This window comes from Colobus angolensis, unplaced genomic scaffold (assembly GCF_000951035.1).
Source record: "Colobus angolensis palliatus isolate OR3802 unplaced genomic scaffold, Cang.pa_1.0 Scaffold17, whole genome shotgun sequence".
Classification (NCBI taxonomy): domain Eukaryota; kingdom Metazoa; phylum Chordata; class Mammalia; order Primates; family Cercopithecidae; genus Colobus; species Colobus angolensis.
The window spans coordinates 11827980-11845828 of NW_012114821.1; the positions used below are offsets into that span (position 1 = coordinate 11827980).

Below are 17849 nucleotides of genomic sequence, written 5' to 3' on the forward strand. Positions count from 1 at the left end.
GGCCTCAGGTGAGCCCTTTCCAAGGCCTGGGCCTCTGTTTCCCCTTTTGCCAGTGAAAGATTGGAACGGATCCGAGATTTCTGAAGTGTAGGACTTGTGATGGTAGGTGAGGCAGGGCATTAGAGAAAGTCGCATCACAGAGCCCAGAGGTCATTCCTGCCATCGCTCCTTTCCACCTGTCTCTGCAGTGCTGGGGCTTCAGTTTGGCCTGGTGTCTTACTTTGCACCTTGTCAGGGCTTGTCAGCCTTGTTCTAAGGGAGAGGAGAGTTTGCCTGGGCAGGCAGCAGGGTAGAGTTGGAACCGAATACAGTAACTTTGTTTTCATTGCATCGTACAACTACCATTTTACTTCTGCCACGTAATTCTTGCTTTCTACTTGTGGTAGAGATGAGAGGTTTCCTTTTCAAATGAATTTATTTTTATTTTTTGGCCAGGTGTGGTTGCTAACACCTGTAATCCCAGCACTTTGGGAGGCGGAGGCGGGTGGATCACCTGAGGTCAGGAGTTCGAGACCAGGCTGGTCAACATGGCGAAACCCTGTCTCTACTGAAAATATAAAAATTAGCCAGGCACAGTGGTATGCACCTGTAATCCCAGCTACTTGGGAGGCTGAGGCAGGAGAATCCCTTGAACCCAGGAGGGGGAGGTTGCAGTGAGCCGAAATAGCACCACTGCATTCCAGCCTGGGCGATAGAGACTCTATCTTAAATAAATAAATAAATAAATAAATAAATAAATAAATAAATAAATAAATAAATATTTCTTAAATGAGTCATTAAAGTAAGTCAGTAAGAGTCCAGCGAGATGATGTGGTGCTGTGTGAAGCATGCAGCATGCTCCCCACACACATCCACGGCCGACCTTGAGTCCTGGCTTCTCGGACCTCTGTGGCACCCCGTAGGCACTCAGTAAATGTCACTGCATGATGGATACATGGTGCCAGGCTCCCAAATCAAAGTAGCGGCATGATGGGAGGCCATCCTGTGGGCCTGGGCACATCTTCACAAGCCTGGGGGCACAGCAGCCCTTGCTGGTTGGAGATCTCCGTGGAGTTTCCTGCGGGGAGTCTGGCTGTGGTCCTGTACCCTGGGGCTCTCAGAGTGTGGCCCCCCCACCAGCCCTGGCAGCAGCATCGCCCAGGGGTCTGTTAGAAATGCAGGATTTCGGGGCCAGCTCAAACCTCCTGAGTCAGATCTGCGCCTTAGCAAGCCTCCGGGGGCGTTTTCCGCACATTCAGGATCATGGGGCCGCCCTGGGCGGTTCCATCAGAAGCAGGCATTTTATCTGGATATCGCATTTGTGTGTGTGACAACGTATTCATAATATTTATCATTTTAACCACTTGTATGTGTACAATTTAGTGGCATTAAATACATTCACAGCGTGTGTAACCATCACCACTATCTATAACCATAACTAGATTTTTGTCATCCCAAGCAAAAACTCTGTCCCCATTAAACAGTAACTTCCCCTTACCTCCTCCTCCTCCTCCCAGCACCTGACAGCCACCCTGCCACTCTGTCTCTATGAATTTGACTACTCCAGGTACCTCACATAAGTGGAATCATAAAATCTTTGTCTTTCTGTGTCTGGCTTCTTTCGCTAATCATAGTATTAGTATTTTCAGGGTCCATCCATGTTGTAACTATTTTGAACTTTTTTTTTATAGCTAATAATATCCCATCATGTGTCTAGAACATCTTATGTTTATTTATTCATCCATCACTGGAGACTGGGTTGCTCCCACCTTTTATCTATTATGAATAATGCTGCTTTGAACATGGGTATACCAATATCTGCTTGAGACCCTGCTTTCAGTTTCTGGGGGTATATACGTAAGAGTGGAGCTGGCAGGCCACATGGCTGTTCTGTTTCACCTTTTGAAAGACCACCTGTTTTTTACCTCGGCTGCACGGTTTTACATCCCCACCAGCAATGCATGAGGTCCATTTTATCCACATTCTCAGCGACTTGTTTTGCACTTTTACTTATAACTGTAGCAGTGGGTGTGAAGTGTGGTCCAGATCGTGCTGCTTCCCAATGACGTGTTTAATGGTCTTAAGCCAGAGGAGAGGCTGCCTGGGTTTAACTGGAAGAGCAATCTGGTTCTGCTTGCGTGCCTCCCCTTGGGGCATCTGATTCCTTCCATTGCAGTGGGGACTGGGTGCCCCTGGATCTCCCTACATATGCCCAGGTCACTCATCTTCTGGATAGTGGCCAAAGCCACTGCTGGTCACTTCCTCCTCTCCTAGCCACTCCTTGCCCCTGGGGCCTGGAGTAGCTGATGGGAACCACCCCACAGCTTACGACCCCTACCCCAAAAACCAGGGTCCAGGCTTTCCAAAGGCTAAGATTCCAAGAGCCAGAGTCAGGGTTGTGTTGTGGGAGAAACCTGCAGGTGGGTTTCTAGCAGCCTGGGTTCAAATCCTGGTTTGTATCTGGGATGTGTTGCTTGCCTCTCTGGCCACAGAGCATCCCACCTCGCCCACAGTGAAATGACACAGCACTGTGGCATGGGGACAGGTGAGGAAGGCTGAGGCACCAACAGGCATCACTACACAGTGTGGCCAGAGCTCCACCTGAGGCGGTGGGCCGGCCTGGGCATGCAGTGGGGGCCAACAGGGAAACCAAGTCATCCTGGTTTTAGCACTGAGAGTCCTGCATCTAGAGAAACCCCTTAACCTGGGCAAATAAGGATATTTAGTCACCCTGGGAATAAAACTAGTGTTCAGTCTATGAGCAGCAGACCCTCGAGCTAGGTCTTTTTTTTTTTTTTTTCAAGTTGGAGTCTCTCTCTGTCACCTAGGCTGGAGTGCAGTGGCGCGATCTTGGCTCACTGCAACCTCCACCTTCCGGGTTCAAGCAATTCTCCCTCCTCAGCCTCCCAAGTAGCTGGGACTACAGGCATGCACCACCATGCCTGGCTTTTTTGTATTTTTAGTAGAGATGGGGTTTCACCATATTGGCCAGGCTGGTCTCAAACTCCTGACTTCACGACCCACCTGCCTTGGTCTCCCAAAGTGCTGGGATTACAGGCTTGAGCCACCGCACCTGGCCTGGGCTAGGTCTTTAAAAGAAGATGAAAACGATTTGCTAGGCAGATCATAGAGGCCTTGTGCATCCAGCAAACTGCTGATTCTTCAGTCTGACTGGAACCCAACAGTCCTGGGACCAGGGCAACTGAGGGTCAGGCAGGAGAGATGGCAGACATCCCTACTGCTCTGTCCCTCATCCCTGGCTGGGGCTGGAGAACTGGCATTTCCACCTATTCCTCGCTCTTCTTGTTAAGGTTTGAGCGAGAGCACACAGCCCCTGGGCCCTGGTGTCTGAGCAGGGTCGGAGTAAGACACAGCTAGAAGACTTCTGCTATGTTTCTCTCTTTCAAGCAGTGGTGACACGTAGAGGGATGGAGGGCCTTTCAGAGAGAGGGGAGCCCCCAGGGAGGAGCAGGTTGGAGAAACGCTGATGGCATGTGGAGTTGGAGGGGCCTCTGAGGCCAGGTGTGGTTGGATCACCCAAGTGGCTTCAGCATGCCTGGCACATAGGAGGTGCTCAGTAAACACTTGCAGAATACATGAATAATCTACTTCCTGAGTAACCTTTAATCTCCTTGAAGGAGGAAGTGGAGGTGTCTGTGTGTGAGCCGCCTCCGTCTCCAGGGACCCAGCAGAGAGAAGGGTGAACAGGAGGCCCCAGTAAACAACAGCAGGTAGCTCAAGGGCTCTGCTGCCAGGAAGCTGGGGCCACAAAGCCAGGTTGACCACCTTCTGTCCTCTGCTCACAGAGGCTCCAGCGGGAGAAGAAGCCCAATAACTTGAACGACACCATCAAGGAGCTGTTCAGAGTGGTGCCTGGGAATGTGGACCCCATGCTGGAGAAGAGGTCGGTGGGCTGCCGGCGCTGTGCCGTTGTGGGCAACTCAGGCAACCTGAGGGAGTCTTCCTATGGGCCTGAGATAGACAGGCACGACTTTGTGCTCAGGTGAGTGCCAGACCCTCTCCCAAGCCCACTGTGCTGCACCCAGAGGCCCCTTGGAGCTATAGGAAGCATCTTGGCTCAGGCTCAGGAAGGCAAGGTTCAGTCCTGGTGTCTCTGGACTTACCTAGGGACCCCAGGCTCCACACTGCGCTCCCTAGACCTCAGATTCCCCACCTCTGCATTATTGCAGGACGGGAATGGACTAGAAGGGCCTCTGCGTGCAGAGGAGCCATACATAGGAGGTCCCCCGTTGTTGGAAGCTTGGCACACGGAGGCCTGGGGAGAGAGCAAAATTAATGTGAGGACTCTTAAATCTTTAAAATTCATCCCCATGTTGTAATCTAGGCCATAATAAAACCACATCTTTTATGTAAAATGTATTTTTCCCTGTCACCAAGTGAAATAGATATTCCAGGAAGATGCCCCACGTCTGTCCTGAGTCTCTTACCATTCCCACCACACCACTCATAAGTGCTCCATGCTGAGAAGTGCAGGGGGTGGGGGCCGGCCATCCCCAGCAGCCTTCTAGAATAGTCTCTGCTGTCTGTGATTCCTGACTTTAGCCCTTAGACCACTTACCTGCCTCTCGGAGCCTCAGTGTACCAGGTGTCCCATGGGAAAGTCCATGGGAAGGATCAGAGTCAGGTTTCCTTGACTACAAAAATAGGGCTGTGGAAATACCCTTTGGATGAGATTGTCTGTGACAGGCGGGCAGCGGTGGTGATAGTTAGACTCCCTTGAGGTCACGAAAGAGAGAGAAATAGCAGAAGCCTTCTAGCTGTGTCTTCATTGTCTCTATTTTACAGACGAAAAGGAGGAGGCCCGGGGAAGGCAGATGACCGCCCTGAGGTCACACAGGAGGCTCAGTGTCTCTGTCGGAGAGCTCAGGCTGTCTGAGAACGGGTGCCCATGCTACAAGACTCAACTTTCTCCCCTTCCCTCCCAGGATGAACAAGGCGCCCACGGCAGGGTTTGAGGCTGATGTTGGGACGAAGACCACCCACCATCTGGTGTACCCTGAGAGCTTCCGGGAGCTGGGAGATAATGTCAGCATGATCCTGGTGCCCTTCAAGACCATCGACTTGGAGTGGGTGGTGAGCGCCACCACCACGGGCACCATTTCCCAGTGAGTCCCCCCGTGGCCAACTCACTGCTCCCCCCCTGCAGTGACACCCTGTCCCCCAACCCTGCCGTGGTCCTGCTGTGTCACCACCGGGGTGCCTCCCCTCCCCCAGCCTCCTCCGGCACACACAAGCCCAGTTCCCGTGGCTGCCTCCCGGACTGTTCCAACTCTTCCCTCCCCATCACATAACAAACCACAAGCTTTCGTGTCCTCTTGCTAACAATGCCCGAAGGGACCTCCACGCACCCTGGAGACTCTTCGGGAAGGGGGCCGCCGCTAGAAAGGGTTGGCACCTATGAGTTCTGCCTCCCTTTATTTCTGAAGTGCAGCCTGACAGATAACTGCACCTTGCTTTTCAAACATACGTGAGCCTGGCCAGGTGAGGGTTCCTAAGAAATGAGGGATGGGGAGTATAGGTGCAGCCTGGGCCCCTCCCCAGGGCAAGCAGCGCTGAGCAAGGCAGCTGTGGCTTCCCTGACAATCAGGAACCTGGTTTCCTGAGCAGGCATTGCATGTGGCACTCGGCACATATTATCTCAATTAATCCTCACAATAGCCGTTATCATTAGCTCCATTCTCCCAGTGAGGACTCTGGAGCTCGGCCAAGCACCTTGCCCAGGGTTGAACTCCACACAGAGCCTGTGCTCTTCATCTAACCCTGACTGAAGGGAAGTGCTTTGATGTCCAGATTTCCACAAGCCGTCTTGTCTTCGGCCAGGTTTTCTAGGAACAGAGCCAGCTCCGGGATGTGGGTGCAGGAGACTGTGGGGCTGTGCCCTCAGGAGACCAGGGGTGAGGGAGGCAGACCAGGGCGGGGCGGGGTGGGAGCCAGGTCTGGATGTGGCTCAGCTGCAGTCTCCTCCGGGAGTGGGAATCACACCCGTGGGACCAGCTTTGACACCTTTGCACTCGGGGTACATGCAACCGCCCAGCTGAGGAAGGAGCAGCCGCGGGTCTCACCAGCCAGTGCCCCAGCTCGGCAAGGATGCTCTGGCCCTGAGAGGTGGAGGCACCACGGCCCCCACTCCATTCCTTAATTAAGGCTGTGCTTGGAGCAAGTCCTCACCTTTTTGGGGAATAGGGGCCAAAACCCGGCAGAATGTCCTCAAATTAGGCAAGGCCACCCTCTGGTATCTATCGGGGGTTGCTGTGGGCAGGTGGTTTCTGTGGCTGGGGTAGGGAGGTGGGGGTCCCTGAGGGAAGGTGTGGGGGGCAGGAGAGGCTATGCCTGCTTCATTCTCTAGTCACTACCCCCAGAGCTGCGTACCCAGGTTCCTGGGCCTGTCTCCTGCCCCATTAACCAGCTTCTCTTTCTCCAACTGCAGCACCTACGTCCCGGTTCCTGCAAAGATCAAAGTGAAACAGGATAAGGTGAGTGGAGGCCCCAGCCCCTTTGTTCTAAGTTCAGGCTTCCTCATCTAAGGCTCTGCTCTCAGGTACGGCATTGAGTTGCAAGACAGCCCCCAGATCCCCAGGCTGCTGGAGGTAGCATCTCCCACTTAGCTAGCCCCCTGGGGGAAGAGGTCAAACACTGGGAGAGATTCTCAAAGCGGGATCCCCCCAGGCCAGCAGCATCACCCGGGAGCTTGTCACAGATGCACATCCTCAGGCCCTTCTCGAACCTACTAATCAGAAACCCTGGCCGCCCCACATTCTGGTTTTAACATGTTCTCCAGGGACCCCTATGCACGCTGTGGTTTGTGAATTACTCTCAAAGCCAGGCCTCACCTCCTGCCTCTCCATCCCTTTCCATGTCTGCATCTTCCCCAGCAGGCCCCTGGCATGAGGCTGGCCAAGAGATGGGCAAAGGGCAGAAGAAGGAAGGAAGTGAGGTGCCTACCACACTGGCCTTTTGCATACTCTATGAAACTTAGATAGGCTCAGAGAGGTCAGGAAACTTGCCCAGAGACACACAGCCAGTTCTGGATAAGGGTAGAATTGAAGACTTCCTGTGCCTCCAGCATCATGCCCCTTGCATTGGGCTGTGCTGCCTCAGGGAAAAGGCCACTTATGTGTCTGTACAGGGTGGGGTTGGTGGAAAGGACAGCCTCCTAGAGATGGTAGGCGACCACACGGAGAGGTTTACCAGAGGTCCACAGAATCCACCCTTCCAGTCCATTCCAGGGGGCTGGAGTTTGGCTTTCTGGACATGCACGCCCTCTCCTGCCTGAGAAGTCCCTTTCATTGTCCTCAAGGCCGGCTTTGGGTGAGGAACCAAGGCCAAGCCTGATACCGGGCCCCTCCCAGCTCAGCCACTGCCGGCTGCGTGACATTGGGCAGGTCACTTAGCCTCTCTGGGCTTCAGTTTTCTTATCTGTAGCAGGAGGAGAGGGAAACCTGGGACATGAGGTCATTTTAAGGACTGGCGATGATTCCAGCCATCATCAGGTGACTTGGTGCTTATGTCTTCACTCATTGACAGTGTCTGGTCCCACCTCACGCTGTTCCCTGGAGCCCCCTTCCCCTGAGCAGTCTCCTGTCTCACTCCTTGGCCTCCTTGGGTTTTTCTGTGTGTCAGCTCAGCGATCCTCCTCACACGGTCCTGTAGGGCCTTCCTCCGCATCATTGCTCTCCATAGCACTTACTAGCTCAGCACCTCTGTCTCTTACTGATGGGGATGAGTGTCCATCTTTCCCACGAGCGTGGAGGCCCACGAGTGCAGGGGTATCCGTCAGGCTCACGGCTGTGCCTCCATGGCTGCAACAGTGTGTGTGTCTGATAGGCGCTCCATGTTCTTTGCCCACCGGAACTCACTAAGGGCCATGTCTTCCCATCCCCGCAGATCCTGATCTACCACCCGGCCTTCATCAAGTATGTCTTTGACAACTGGCTGCAAGGGCACGGGCGGTACCCATCTACTGGCATCCTCTCGGTCATCTTCTCAATGCATGTCTGCGATGAGGTATGCTACCCTCCCCCTGCCCACAGGGCTGCCCAGAGGACAGAGCTCACCGTCCTGAGTTCCCAAGAGAGGGCAGGGAGAGAGGGAGGGCAGGTAGACCTAGCCCGCCTCTTCCAGAAGCTCGGATTCTCTGCCTCTATGTCAGGGCTTGCGACGTGTGTCTCCCAGGGTGTTTTAGTGAGTAACAGTGCTCTATGAGAAAGTTCTCGGGAGCAAGAGTTCTGGCACATTCTGTGTGAGTGCCCAGGACCATGGCCGTGGAAGCTCAGATCAAGCAGCAGATTCCGGATACAGGAGCGGATTCTCATAGTGAGAATTGTCTAAGGCTGCGGTTCTCAATCCCACTTACTCCTTAGAATCATCTGTGGGTCTAAGTTCCAGCACCCAGGCCACATCCTGGCCCAATTTTTCCAGAATTAATGGAGCCAGGCCCCCCTGGGTTCGAACCAGTGATCTCGAGAAGCATGCATTTCCCTTCCGACGTCCTTCACCATCTGCCAGGCTGTGTTCGGGTTTCCACCGATGCTCTGAGAGGCCTGCTGCCGCCCCAGGAAGAGGAGCAGGAGGGCGGGTCACACAGCCCCCACTTCCTCCCTGACCCTGGGTTCAGGCAGGGCCCTTCTTGTCTCATCCAGCCCAGCCCCAGCCCCACCCTGCCTGGTGCCTGGTGGAAATCCCAGGAAGGGGTCAGAGGCATTGCAAGGCAGGTCCCCAGGCTCGGCCCTGCCCTGGTGTTCCCAGGTTGCAACGTGGGTGCCCCTGTCATTTCCCCACCCCACCCACCTCCAGCCAGCTGGTCCCAGACCCTTGCTTGGGTTTCTGCTCAGAGCCCTTTCTCCCACCGTTCCCACCTGTTTGGCCCTAATGTCCCTGCCCTGGAGCAGGCCACGTCCATGTTGCATTTCCTTAGAAAGCCACATATGGCATGGAGCTGTCCGCTGTCCCCTCTTTGTCCCCACCCCTCCAATCTGTCTTCCACGCTGCAGTGCATAGCACATCCTCTCCCTGGAAACCCCTCCGTGTGATTCCTTCCAGTCATCTTGTACTGATTTTCCAAGACCCGACCCACATGCCACCTCCTCTGAAGAGCTTCCTCTGACTTCTCAGGGCATCAGCCCCTCCCTCCTCTGTGCTGTGGGAGCCCTGAATTTAGCCCCAGTTCCAACAAGCGTCGCTCAGTCAGTGACTCCAAGAAGCTATAAGCCCCAAGGCTGCTTCCCCCAACAGCTGCCCAGCTGGCATCTGATCAAGCTCTGCCTGAACTTCAACACAGCCAGTAGGGTGCTGGGCTCAGAACAAATGCACAGCATTTGTCATGTATGTGAAAGGCCTGGCCTAGTGGCCACGAGGGCGCCTGGACCAGATGAATGTTGGCCGCAGAGAAGAAAGGGATCAGCCCTGCCCTCTGCCTCAGTGCAGTCATGATTCTTGGACCCATTTTCCAGATGAGGAAAGTGAGGCTCCAACAAGTGATTTCACATGCCCAGAGCATCATGGAGTGGCAGAGCTGGGATTTGGGGCAGTTTGCTTGGCCCCAAAGCCCTGCTTTCCTTCCATTCTCTTCCATTCCACGGCCTCCTTCCTATTGCTTCCCTCTGTAGCTCCTCGATTCTGGAAGAATAGGTTGCCCTTGCTGCAGAGGTAAGACCCGGGCTCTGAGACCACCCACATGCAGTCATTTTTCAGGGTGCGTCTGGCATTGGACTTGAGCTTTACTTAACTTGCATTTGCTTCACCAAGCCTCTGAGAGTTCCAGGAACGTAGAGAAGGTTTTTAATGAAGGGTTAGTCTGAGTCCTTGGAAATGCTGTTTATGGCCCTGTGGGATTCCAGGAACGCCTACAGGCTTCCTTTCTCGGAGGTGCCACCGGCAGCCCTGCTGTCTGGTTCTCATCTTTGCTTTGCCCCCACAGGTGGACCTGTACGGCTTCGGGGCAGACAGCAAAGGGAACTGGCACCACTACTGGGAAAACAACCCGTCCGCCGGGGCTTTTCGCAAGACGGGGGTGCACGACGCAGACTTCGAGTCTAACGTGACGGCCACCTTGGCCTCCATCAATAAAATCCGCATCTTCAAGGGGAGATGACGCAGCGAAGGGTTGAGGATGGACGCACTGTCACACCTCTGCGTTTCCAGCCCCAGCATCTTGCCGGAGCCGTTCCATTCCGGAGCTTGGAGGGGCAGCCTCAGGTGTGTGCCCAGGCACCGTTCGCAGCCTCTTGCACCCAGCCATTGGCAGCATCTATTCAGCAAGGTCACTAAGTTCTGCCAGTGTGGCAGGGCATGTCTCGGAACCTGTCTTGAGTGGGGACAACGTCCCCCCACCGCTGCCCCAGAGCTGGGGAGGCGCTGGGAAAGGTTCAACCTCCACACACTAAAATCATTTTAGCTCCTGGAGCGAGCTTGGGGAACAAATGTGGAAGACGCCTATATTCTGAGAGACAGGACAGTTTCCCAGGAAGATGGGCAGAGACTTGAGTGGCGATTATGTCTAGCACAGAGACATGCCAGGCGGTGTTGGCACTCAGGGCAAGATGCCGCCCTTCTTTGCACGAAGCCTGGCCTCTCGCTTGGCGTGATAACCCTGTCATCTTCTTCCCAAAACTCATTTATGAGCCACCAGAGGCTCCTACCCCAAAGATTTTCACAGAAACTGGAGGCCAGGTGCCGTGGCTCACACCTGTAATCCCAACACTTCAGGAGGCCGAGGCGGGAGGATCACTTGAGCCCAGGAGTTCAAGACCAGGCTGAGCAACATAGTGAGACTCCTGTCTCTACAAAAATTAAAGATTTAAAAAAATTAGCCAAGCATGGTGGCACACACTTGTAGCCCCAGCTACTAGGGAGGCTGAGGAGGGAGGATCTCTTGTGCCCAGAAGTTTGAGGCTGCAGTGAACTGTGATCACACCACTGCACTCCAGCCTGGGCAACAGAGTGAGACCCTGTCTCTGAAAAAAAAAAAAAAAAGGAAAAGAAAAGAAAAACCCAAACTTGGCGCCGTGTTTCTGACTCCTGCAGATACCTCTTCCCAAGCATATGTTCCTTTGAGTAGTCCATCTTGTGGTTCTAATCGTGGCGAGAGCGGATCTGACCACTTCCATGTGCCTTTGTATTTGGGAAAGAAAAGCATGCATGGGCTGAAATGAAACAAAAGCCCTTACTTGGGAAAAAGGACCCCCACCAGCGGCCCTGCTTGCTTTCTGGCTGGGAACATCTTTTCTGGTTTCCTGAGCCAGCACCTGAATTGGAACAAAGCTCTGAGGATATTCAACAGCACCCAGCAGCGTGTCAGAATGGAACGTACGTTCTCATTCTCAGACTCTTCAATAGGGTGCCCGCAACCTCCCAAGCCACACAGGAGGCTGCCAGCAGCATTTTCCCCGAGGGCCTGAGCTCAGGGTCAAGTCCCTGCTGGCCATCTTGGGGCTGTCACTGGGGGTCTGGGCCAAGGATATCCCAGGAATGGTGACTGCCACATACCTCATCTTCTTACTCCCCAGCTATTCTCCTTTCCTTGTTAGCCTTCCTGATTATTTATTGTTTCTCTTTTTTAATTCAACTGACATTGTTGCACCCTGGCTCTTTTGGTGGTCCTGGTGTTTTAATGAAGCTTGCCTCACCCAGTAGCTGGGAAACGGGGGTGGGCTTAAGGGGGGTTTGTAGGAGTCCTCAGACGTGGGATACTGAGGGTATCTGGGGCTTGGATGGTTTGTGGAATGTCCTCAGCATCCTCCCATTCCAACCCAACCTTCCTTCTTCCTCACTGTGGACTTGGGTTTATTCTCAGGCTAGGAGTCTCTAAAACTCTGTGAAACCTTACTGCTGCTGGGTGGGGAGTGGAGAGTAACAGAAATGTGGGAAACAGTGATTGTTGGCTCCAGTTACTAATGTTTAAGCAGGAAAACCACTTTTCTTGTTGAAAATATCCCCGAAAAGGCCACTGCTGCTTTGAGGAGGCGTGACTTTTTCCTGGTGGAGTGTGGCGGAGGCATGGGCCTGTGCTCCCAGGCTCGGGGGAGCCCCCTCTGCACACGGGGAGGGAGGAGCCTGGGGACACCAGTCAGGGGTCACAGGTGGCTTCAGGCCATTCACAAGAGTCCCCGGAAGTTGCATGCCAAGTTTGGTTTTTTCCCTGAATCTCTACTTATGAGCATTTTTCTGGAGAGAGGGTCTATAGCTTTTATCAGATTCTCAAAGGTTCAGAATGGGGAATGTGTTAAACAGAAAACCTGTTTCAGCTTTACAATCCTCCAAAACTTTAAGATTTTTTTTTTTTTTTTCCTGAGAAAGGCTGGTAAATCGCTGAGTCGTCATTCAGAACATACAGCCTCGAAGGGCAGAGTTCACAGCCATATATGAGGTGAAGAACTCAGCAAACGTTTGTTGAGTGACTGAGTGACTCCAGGGGCAGACTCCAGATCATCAGACACTGAAACAGAGAGTGATGCTATCTCCTGAACTCTTCCCTTTCTCCTAAAAGCTGAGTCTATACAGGGATGGCTGGCTCGGGCTGAGCAATCGACTTCTCTGGGTTTTGCTGTGTAAGAATAGGTCCCTGGACATGAAGAGGTGTCTGTGTCTGAGCCACATGCTGCCTGGGTCGATGGCCTGGTCTCCGTCTGGTCTCCCCGTCTCCCACTAGGATGGTCAAGCTGTGAGATCTCTTCCAGCCTCCAAATCCAGCTTTCCCATTATACTGATGAGAAAATCAAGGCCACATTGCAGCTGGGTGGGGAGTGGAGCGTGACAGGCATGGGAGACGACAGCGATTGTTGACTCTAGTTACTGATGTTTAATCAGAAAAACCACTTTTCCTGTTGAGCACATTTCCTAAAAGGCTGCTGCTGCATCGGGAGGTGTGGCCTTTTCCTGGTGGAGTGTGAAGGAGGGAAGTGACGGGCAGCGTGAACTGTCTGGGACAGATAGCAAAAGTCAGAGTTTGAGCAGAAGTAGGGTGTTACCGGCACTATGTTGAAATTGTCTGGAGGCGGGCTTTCCCAGCAAGTCTCCATTCAGCATCTGGAAAAAGTGTAACCAGAATGGAGGCGTCTGACTCTCCTGGGCTCTCTCAGCACCGAGCTCTGTCCGCAGGCTGCCTGGGTGGCCTCTCATGCCCTCCAGTGCAGGAGACCACATTTCTCTTTCCCATAGCCCAGCAGATAGCTCTTATGTTTCATTGGCTTAGCAGTGGGCACTTAATGGAATAAAAACCAGTTGTTCCAGCCAGAATTAAATGCACCAGTTTGGCTTAAACCAACTGGAACTCATCCCTGGGGTGAAGGTGGCTGGGAATTAGACAAGAGTGTGTGTTAGCCAAAGGGCAGTATGCATACTGTCAGCAGGAGTGCGACAAGCACTCCTGCCGGGCAGGCAGTGGCAGGGGCTCCCGCAGGCCCCTGAATCCCAGCCCACAACTCTTTCTACTCTGCAGACAGAGTTCCTTGGAGACTGGCCCTGCGTTCAAGCAGAGAACAGAGGGGTCCCTGCCTGCAGTACCCAGCGCTGAACCTGAAGCTGCAAAGATAGGCTGACAAAGTGGCCCATGAGGTGTCAGCAACATCCCAGCCCCCTGGGTCTCCCCAGTGAGTCAGGGCACTGATTTGCTCTAGCTGGAGCTACATGCACCTCCCCTCCCCTCAGCCACCTTTTAGGGGAGAAAGGAGGGCAGATTTATAACCTCTGGTTCTCTGCAGGGATCCTGGGCTGGAAGAAAGTTCATAAATGGATGAATGCCTTTTAAAATTCTGGCTTTTCCAAACATCATTCAGCAAAGCATTTGGTTAGGCTTAGAGAGAAAAGCTAGATATGAGAAAATAGAACATAAAATAGGGGGAAAAAACAGAAGGTGGAGAGGGCAGTTAAGATCTGGGTGATTCTTTAGGGAAAGGGCTGGTTGGGAGGCTTTGATGGGATCTCATTCTCTGCCGTGGCCAGAAGGTGGTGCTAGAGGCCAGTCCCACCTGGATGTGACTCTGGCCTCTTGGCAAAGGTGGATTAAAACCACAAAGAACATTTAGAACGGGTATGTTTGCTTTGAAGTAGTCTGAAAATAAATAAAAAGGAAACCAAAAGAACTCTCTCTCCCTCCCCTGGCTAGGATCAAAAATGCCGTGTGCAGGGAAGCCCAAGCCTCAAGGGGCCAGTGTCCAGCTAAAGATGACTGCACACCAGCCACGTGCCATCAGGAACCAGCACCTGTCCTCGCCCCTGAGAAGAGCCCCGGGGGTGTCATTATATCCATCGTGGACATCTGGTTTGCAGCAAATGTGGCCACATGCCATCAGGTTTATCCTGCCCTGTGAACTGGGCTAGCCAGTTTTGAGATAGAGTCAGCCTCCCCGTTTTTGTTTGTCATGGAAACACCAGCTCCTGCACCTCTGGGGTGCTCCCTGACACCTGTGCAAAGAAAAGGAGGAAGACTTAGAAGAAAAGGCAGAGACAGGCAAGGCAGCATCTCACAGCTTGTCAGGATCAGGGCATTACCGACTTTTTTTTTCTTACCAAAAGAGCACTGAATTTCCTATGGGCGGTGAGCCACCTTTACACCTCCTGTTCTCCCTCCCAGCCCATCAGGCGATCGCATCATCCAGCCTCATCACTCAGCTTCTTCCTAGTACAAAACTGCCATTGGTCGCACGTCCTGAGCTGGGGGACGTCAGCTTTAACCCTAGCCTGTGTCAGGGCCTCCCTCTTCAGTCCCCCGCCCCTTAGGGTGATCGCGGGTTCCTTCCCTTCCTCCTGCACTATCGCTTCCCTTCACTGAATTCCCTTCAAAGCCAAAGTTTCTTGAGCACTTTTTCCTGTGTGCAGTCTTGTGTGTTTGGCTGTTGGTGTTTTAAAATTTGCTTTCTATTCCCCCTCGCCTCTCTCCATGTCATTGCGCAGCTGAGCACTGGTTGGGATGCATTCAAATAACGTTAGCAAGATCCTGCTTTCCTCAGCCCCCGCTGTGTTTTATTTATTGTTTAATATTTCCAATGATCCAAATCAAAGTGAATAAACAAAGAGCTATTTTATCGTTTGGGTGTGTTTGTTGTTTTTCTACAAGGGTCATGCATTTGCGCTGCCTTCAACCCTCCAGCTCAGAGGGCCTACTGGGTTGGCGTCACCACTACCAAAAGGCCAGAATTCAGGATACAGAGGAGAGCCCCAGCGAAGGCCTTGGGGAGGCCTCTTCTCGAGCCCAGGAGTGCCGTGCCCTGCTGTGTGACTGGCAAGTCACCTAAGTTCTCTGAACCTCAGCTGCCCTGCCTGCCTCATGTATCAAATGGGCGTGACAACACTGGCCATCAGAAGGGATGTGAGATTAAAAACAAAAGCATCTCAAGAGGCCCAGTAGACATGCACCACCTGCTTGAATGTTTGCTGAGTCAATTCACCTTGGCCAGGGCCTGATATGGGCTGGGCTAGAGTCTGTCCTCCCCCACAGAGACAGGCACACCCAGGGATGGGCATGAGTTTGGTCCAAAGTTAGCACTAATCTCCCTTTAAAAAAAACAGATTCAGAAACCCAATGTTGGGAGCCTATAAGATAAAATCGGTATAAACAGTAGCCAGGCCTCCCAGTTTGTGTGGCACACAATACCTCCCTGGGCGTGATCTTTAACTCTCAGAACAGCCCTGCAGGCTGGTGCATGGCTGAGGGCGGAGATGGGTTCACAGCAAGGCATCTCTCTCCAGTCCTGCGCCTCCTGTCTGCCCTGCTGCCTCCCTGCCACTCTGTGCTTAGCAAGGATGTTTCCTGAATTATTTGAGACACTGGGGAGACCTTCTGAGGGCAGCCCCCAGAGGCAGGATGGGGCAAAGATTCACACAGAGGCTCTGGAGCCAGGCCGCCCTGGGTCCTACCTATTAGCTGTGTGCGTCTGAGCAAGTCACTTAACCTCTCTGCCTGATCTCATGATGGATAAGTGTGGTATGATATAATACCTCTGTATACATACACGTAGAGAATTAAATGAGTTAACATACGCAAAAGGCTTACGACAACAAATGTTAGTTATTGGTACATCAGACACAGGAGCAGAGAAGGAGCTGTTTGCAAGACTGAAAGGGACAGCAAGGTTCTGCTGGGGAGCCCGGTCTGTTTCCCTCCCTCCCCCCATGCCTCTGTCCTGCTCCTGCCCCCTGCCACGGGCCTTCATGCTGCCCCTGTATCTTCTCTAAGTTGTTTCCTCAACTCTAGAGTTCCCTTTCCTCCTTGTCCCATCACTTCTCTGTCCTCTCCCTACAGGGCCCTGCCGTCATCGGGCGCTAACACGTGCTCCCACCCCTCCATTCTATGGAAGGTACAGCCTCCCCCAGACTCGCTCCTGGTTGGCCTCACATCACAGCTGCCATGTGGACCAGTGGCCACGAGGTGCTGCCATGCTGCAGTCGGCCCCGCCGCCCACTTTTCCAGGCCAGCTCTGCAGGGCTCCAGTGCCTGGCCACCCCGTCCTGCACATCACACCCTGGCCTCAGGCTAGAGCCCATGGCCAGGGAAAGAAATCGTCGGGGCCCTCCTTGGAGAGCCCTGAGGGCCTAAAGGCATTCCTCCAGGACGCCCCGGCACCCACCTGGATGCTGGGACCAGAGTCAAGGCACATCTGCCTCTGCACTCCCACCCCTCCCCCAAATGCAGATCCTCCCAGGATTTGGCCTGGAAGCCCTGGGACGTCCTAGGGATACCTGCCAGGCTGCTCCAAATGCACAGTTGGCCATCAACAAAAAGCGAGGGGACTAAAGAGTTCCTGGGTAGAACTTTCCCTTTCCTCTTCACTTTCCCAGGATGTTTAATGTGCACAGGGATGGAAAGGAGAGTGTGGCAACCCTGTTGGCTCATTCTCTACGTTCAGCCATGGCTGGTATTTCTCCCCATTTTTCTTTTCTTTCTGGTTGTCGATGGCCCACAGTGACCGGGGTGAGCCTCAGAGGCTGCCATTTTGCCCCTGACTGTGAGTGAGCACCTCCCAGGTGCAGCCGTCCTCCCTGACCACAGCATCACCTAGCAGGGTAGGGGGTGGGGAGGGCCCTGTCTTCCAGCGTCCAGTCATAGGGGCCTCCCCGCTTGTCCTCCCAATGCCTCTGGCAGCTGGTTTATTCACACAGGATTCACTGAAGGTCCTCATGCCACAAAAAAAAAAATTGTCTGTGTACCCTCAGAGGCTGCTCCCCTACTAGGGGACAGAGGCTCTCTGAGGCAAGTCCGGGAGGCCGATGTGCTCTAGCGGACCTGGACAGGAAATGTCTGTGATTCTCCAGACCTTCCTTGTCTGCTGGGGAAGGGCCAGCCCCTGCTGCTTCAGTTGTTTCATTCAAGGACTCTGGGGGTCATATTCAAACACCTGTGGGATATCACCCTGATGACATTCTCTATAGAAATGATGGTAACAATGTACCTATCTGCCCTGCCCCCTCCCTCCGTCTGATGCCTGCCCTGGGCCCATCCTTTCCTGAAGAACCAGGTGAAGCTTCGTCCACGTGTCAGAGTCAAAGCCCTCCTGGTCATTTTCAGCTGAAACTTGAGGTCTCCATAATTCGGCAAATTCCAGGTTACCTGCTTCTCAGAGATGCCAGCTGTTACGTGCCCGTATCCTCCCAATATCTTGTGAGTGCTTGACTCCAATCCTACTGCTATAGACCGAATTGTGCCACCCCGACCCATGCATATGTTGAAGCCCTAAGACCCTGTTGGGGTGGTATTTGGAGACGGGGCCTTTGGGAGGTAATTAGGGTTTGATGAAGTGATAAGGGGCTCTTATGATAAGGTTTATGCCCTAGAAGAAGAGACCCCAGAGACTTCTTTACCATGTGAGGCTGCAGTGAAAGGCAGCTGTCAGCAGCCAGGAGGAGGGGCCTCATGA

The 17849-nt window shown here is 53.3% G+C and overlaps 1 protein-coding gene across 1 annotated transcript in view; it reads left to right on the forward strand.

Moving 5' to 3' along the window:
• ST3GAL1 (ST3 beta-galactoside alpha-2,3-sialyltransferase 1) overlaps nucleotides 1-15025 on the forward strand; it is a 122472-nt gene extending 107447 nt beyond the window's left edge. Inside the window, exons 6-10 of the mRNA XM_011938142.1 lie at nucleotides 3786-3982; nucleotides 4926-5105; nucleotides 6428-6473; nucleotides 7885-8004; nucleotides 9917-15025. Of these exons, the coding sequence (XP_011793532.1) occupies nucleotides 3786-3982; nucleotides 4926-5105; nucleotides 6428-6473; nucleotides 7885-8004; nucleotides 9917-10090 (717 nt within the window). The 3' untranslated portion in view covers nucleotides 10091-15025. The remainder of the gene's footprint in view (nucleotides 1-3785; nucleotides 3983-4925; nucleotides 5106-6427; nucleotides 6474-7884; nucleotides 8005-9916) is intronic.
• Nucleotides 15026-17849: the final 2824 nt, after the last annotated feature.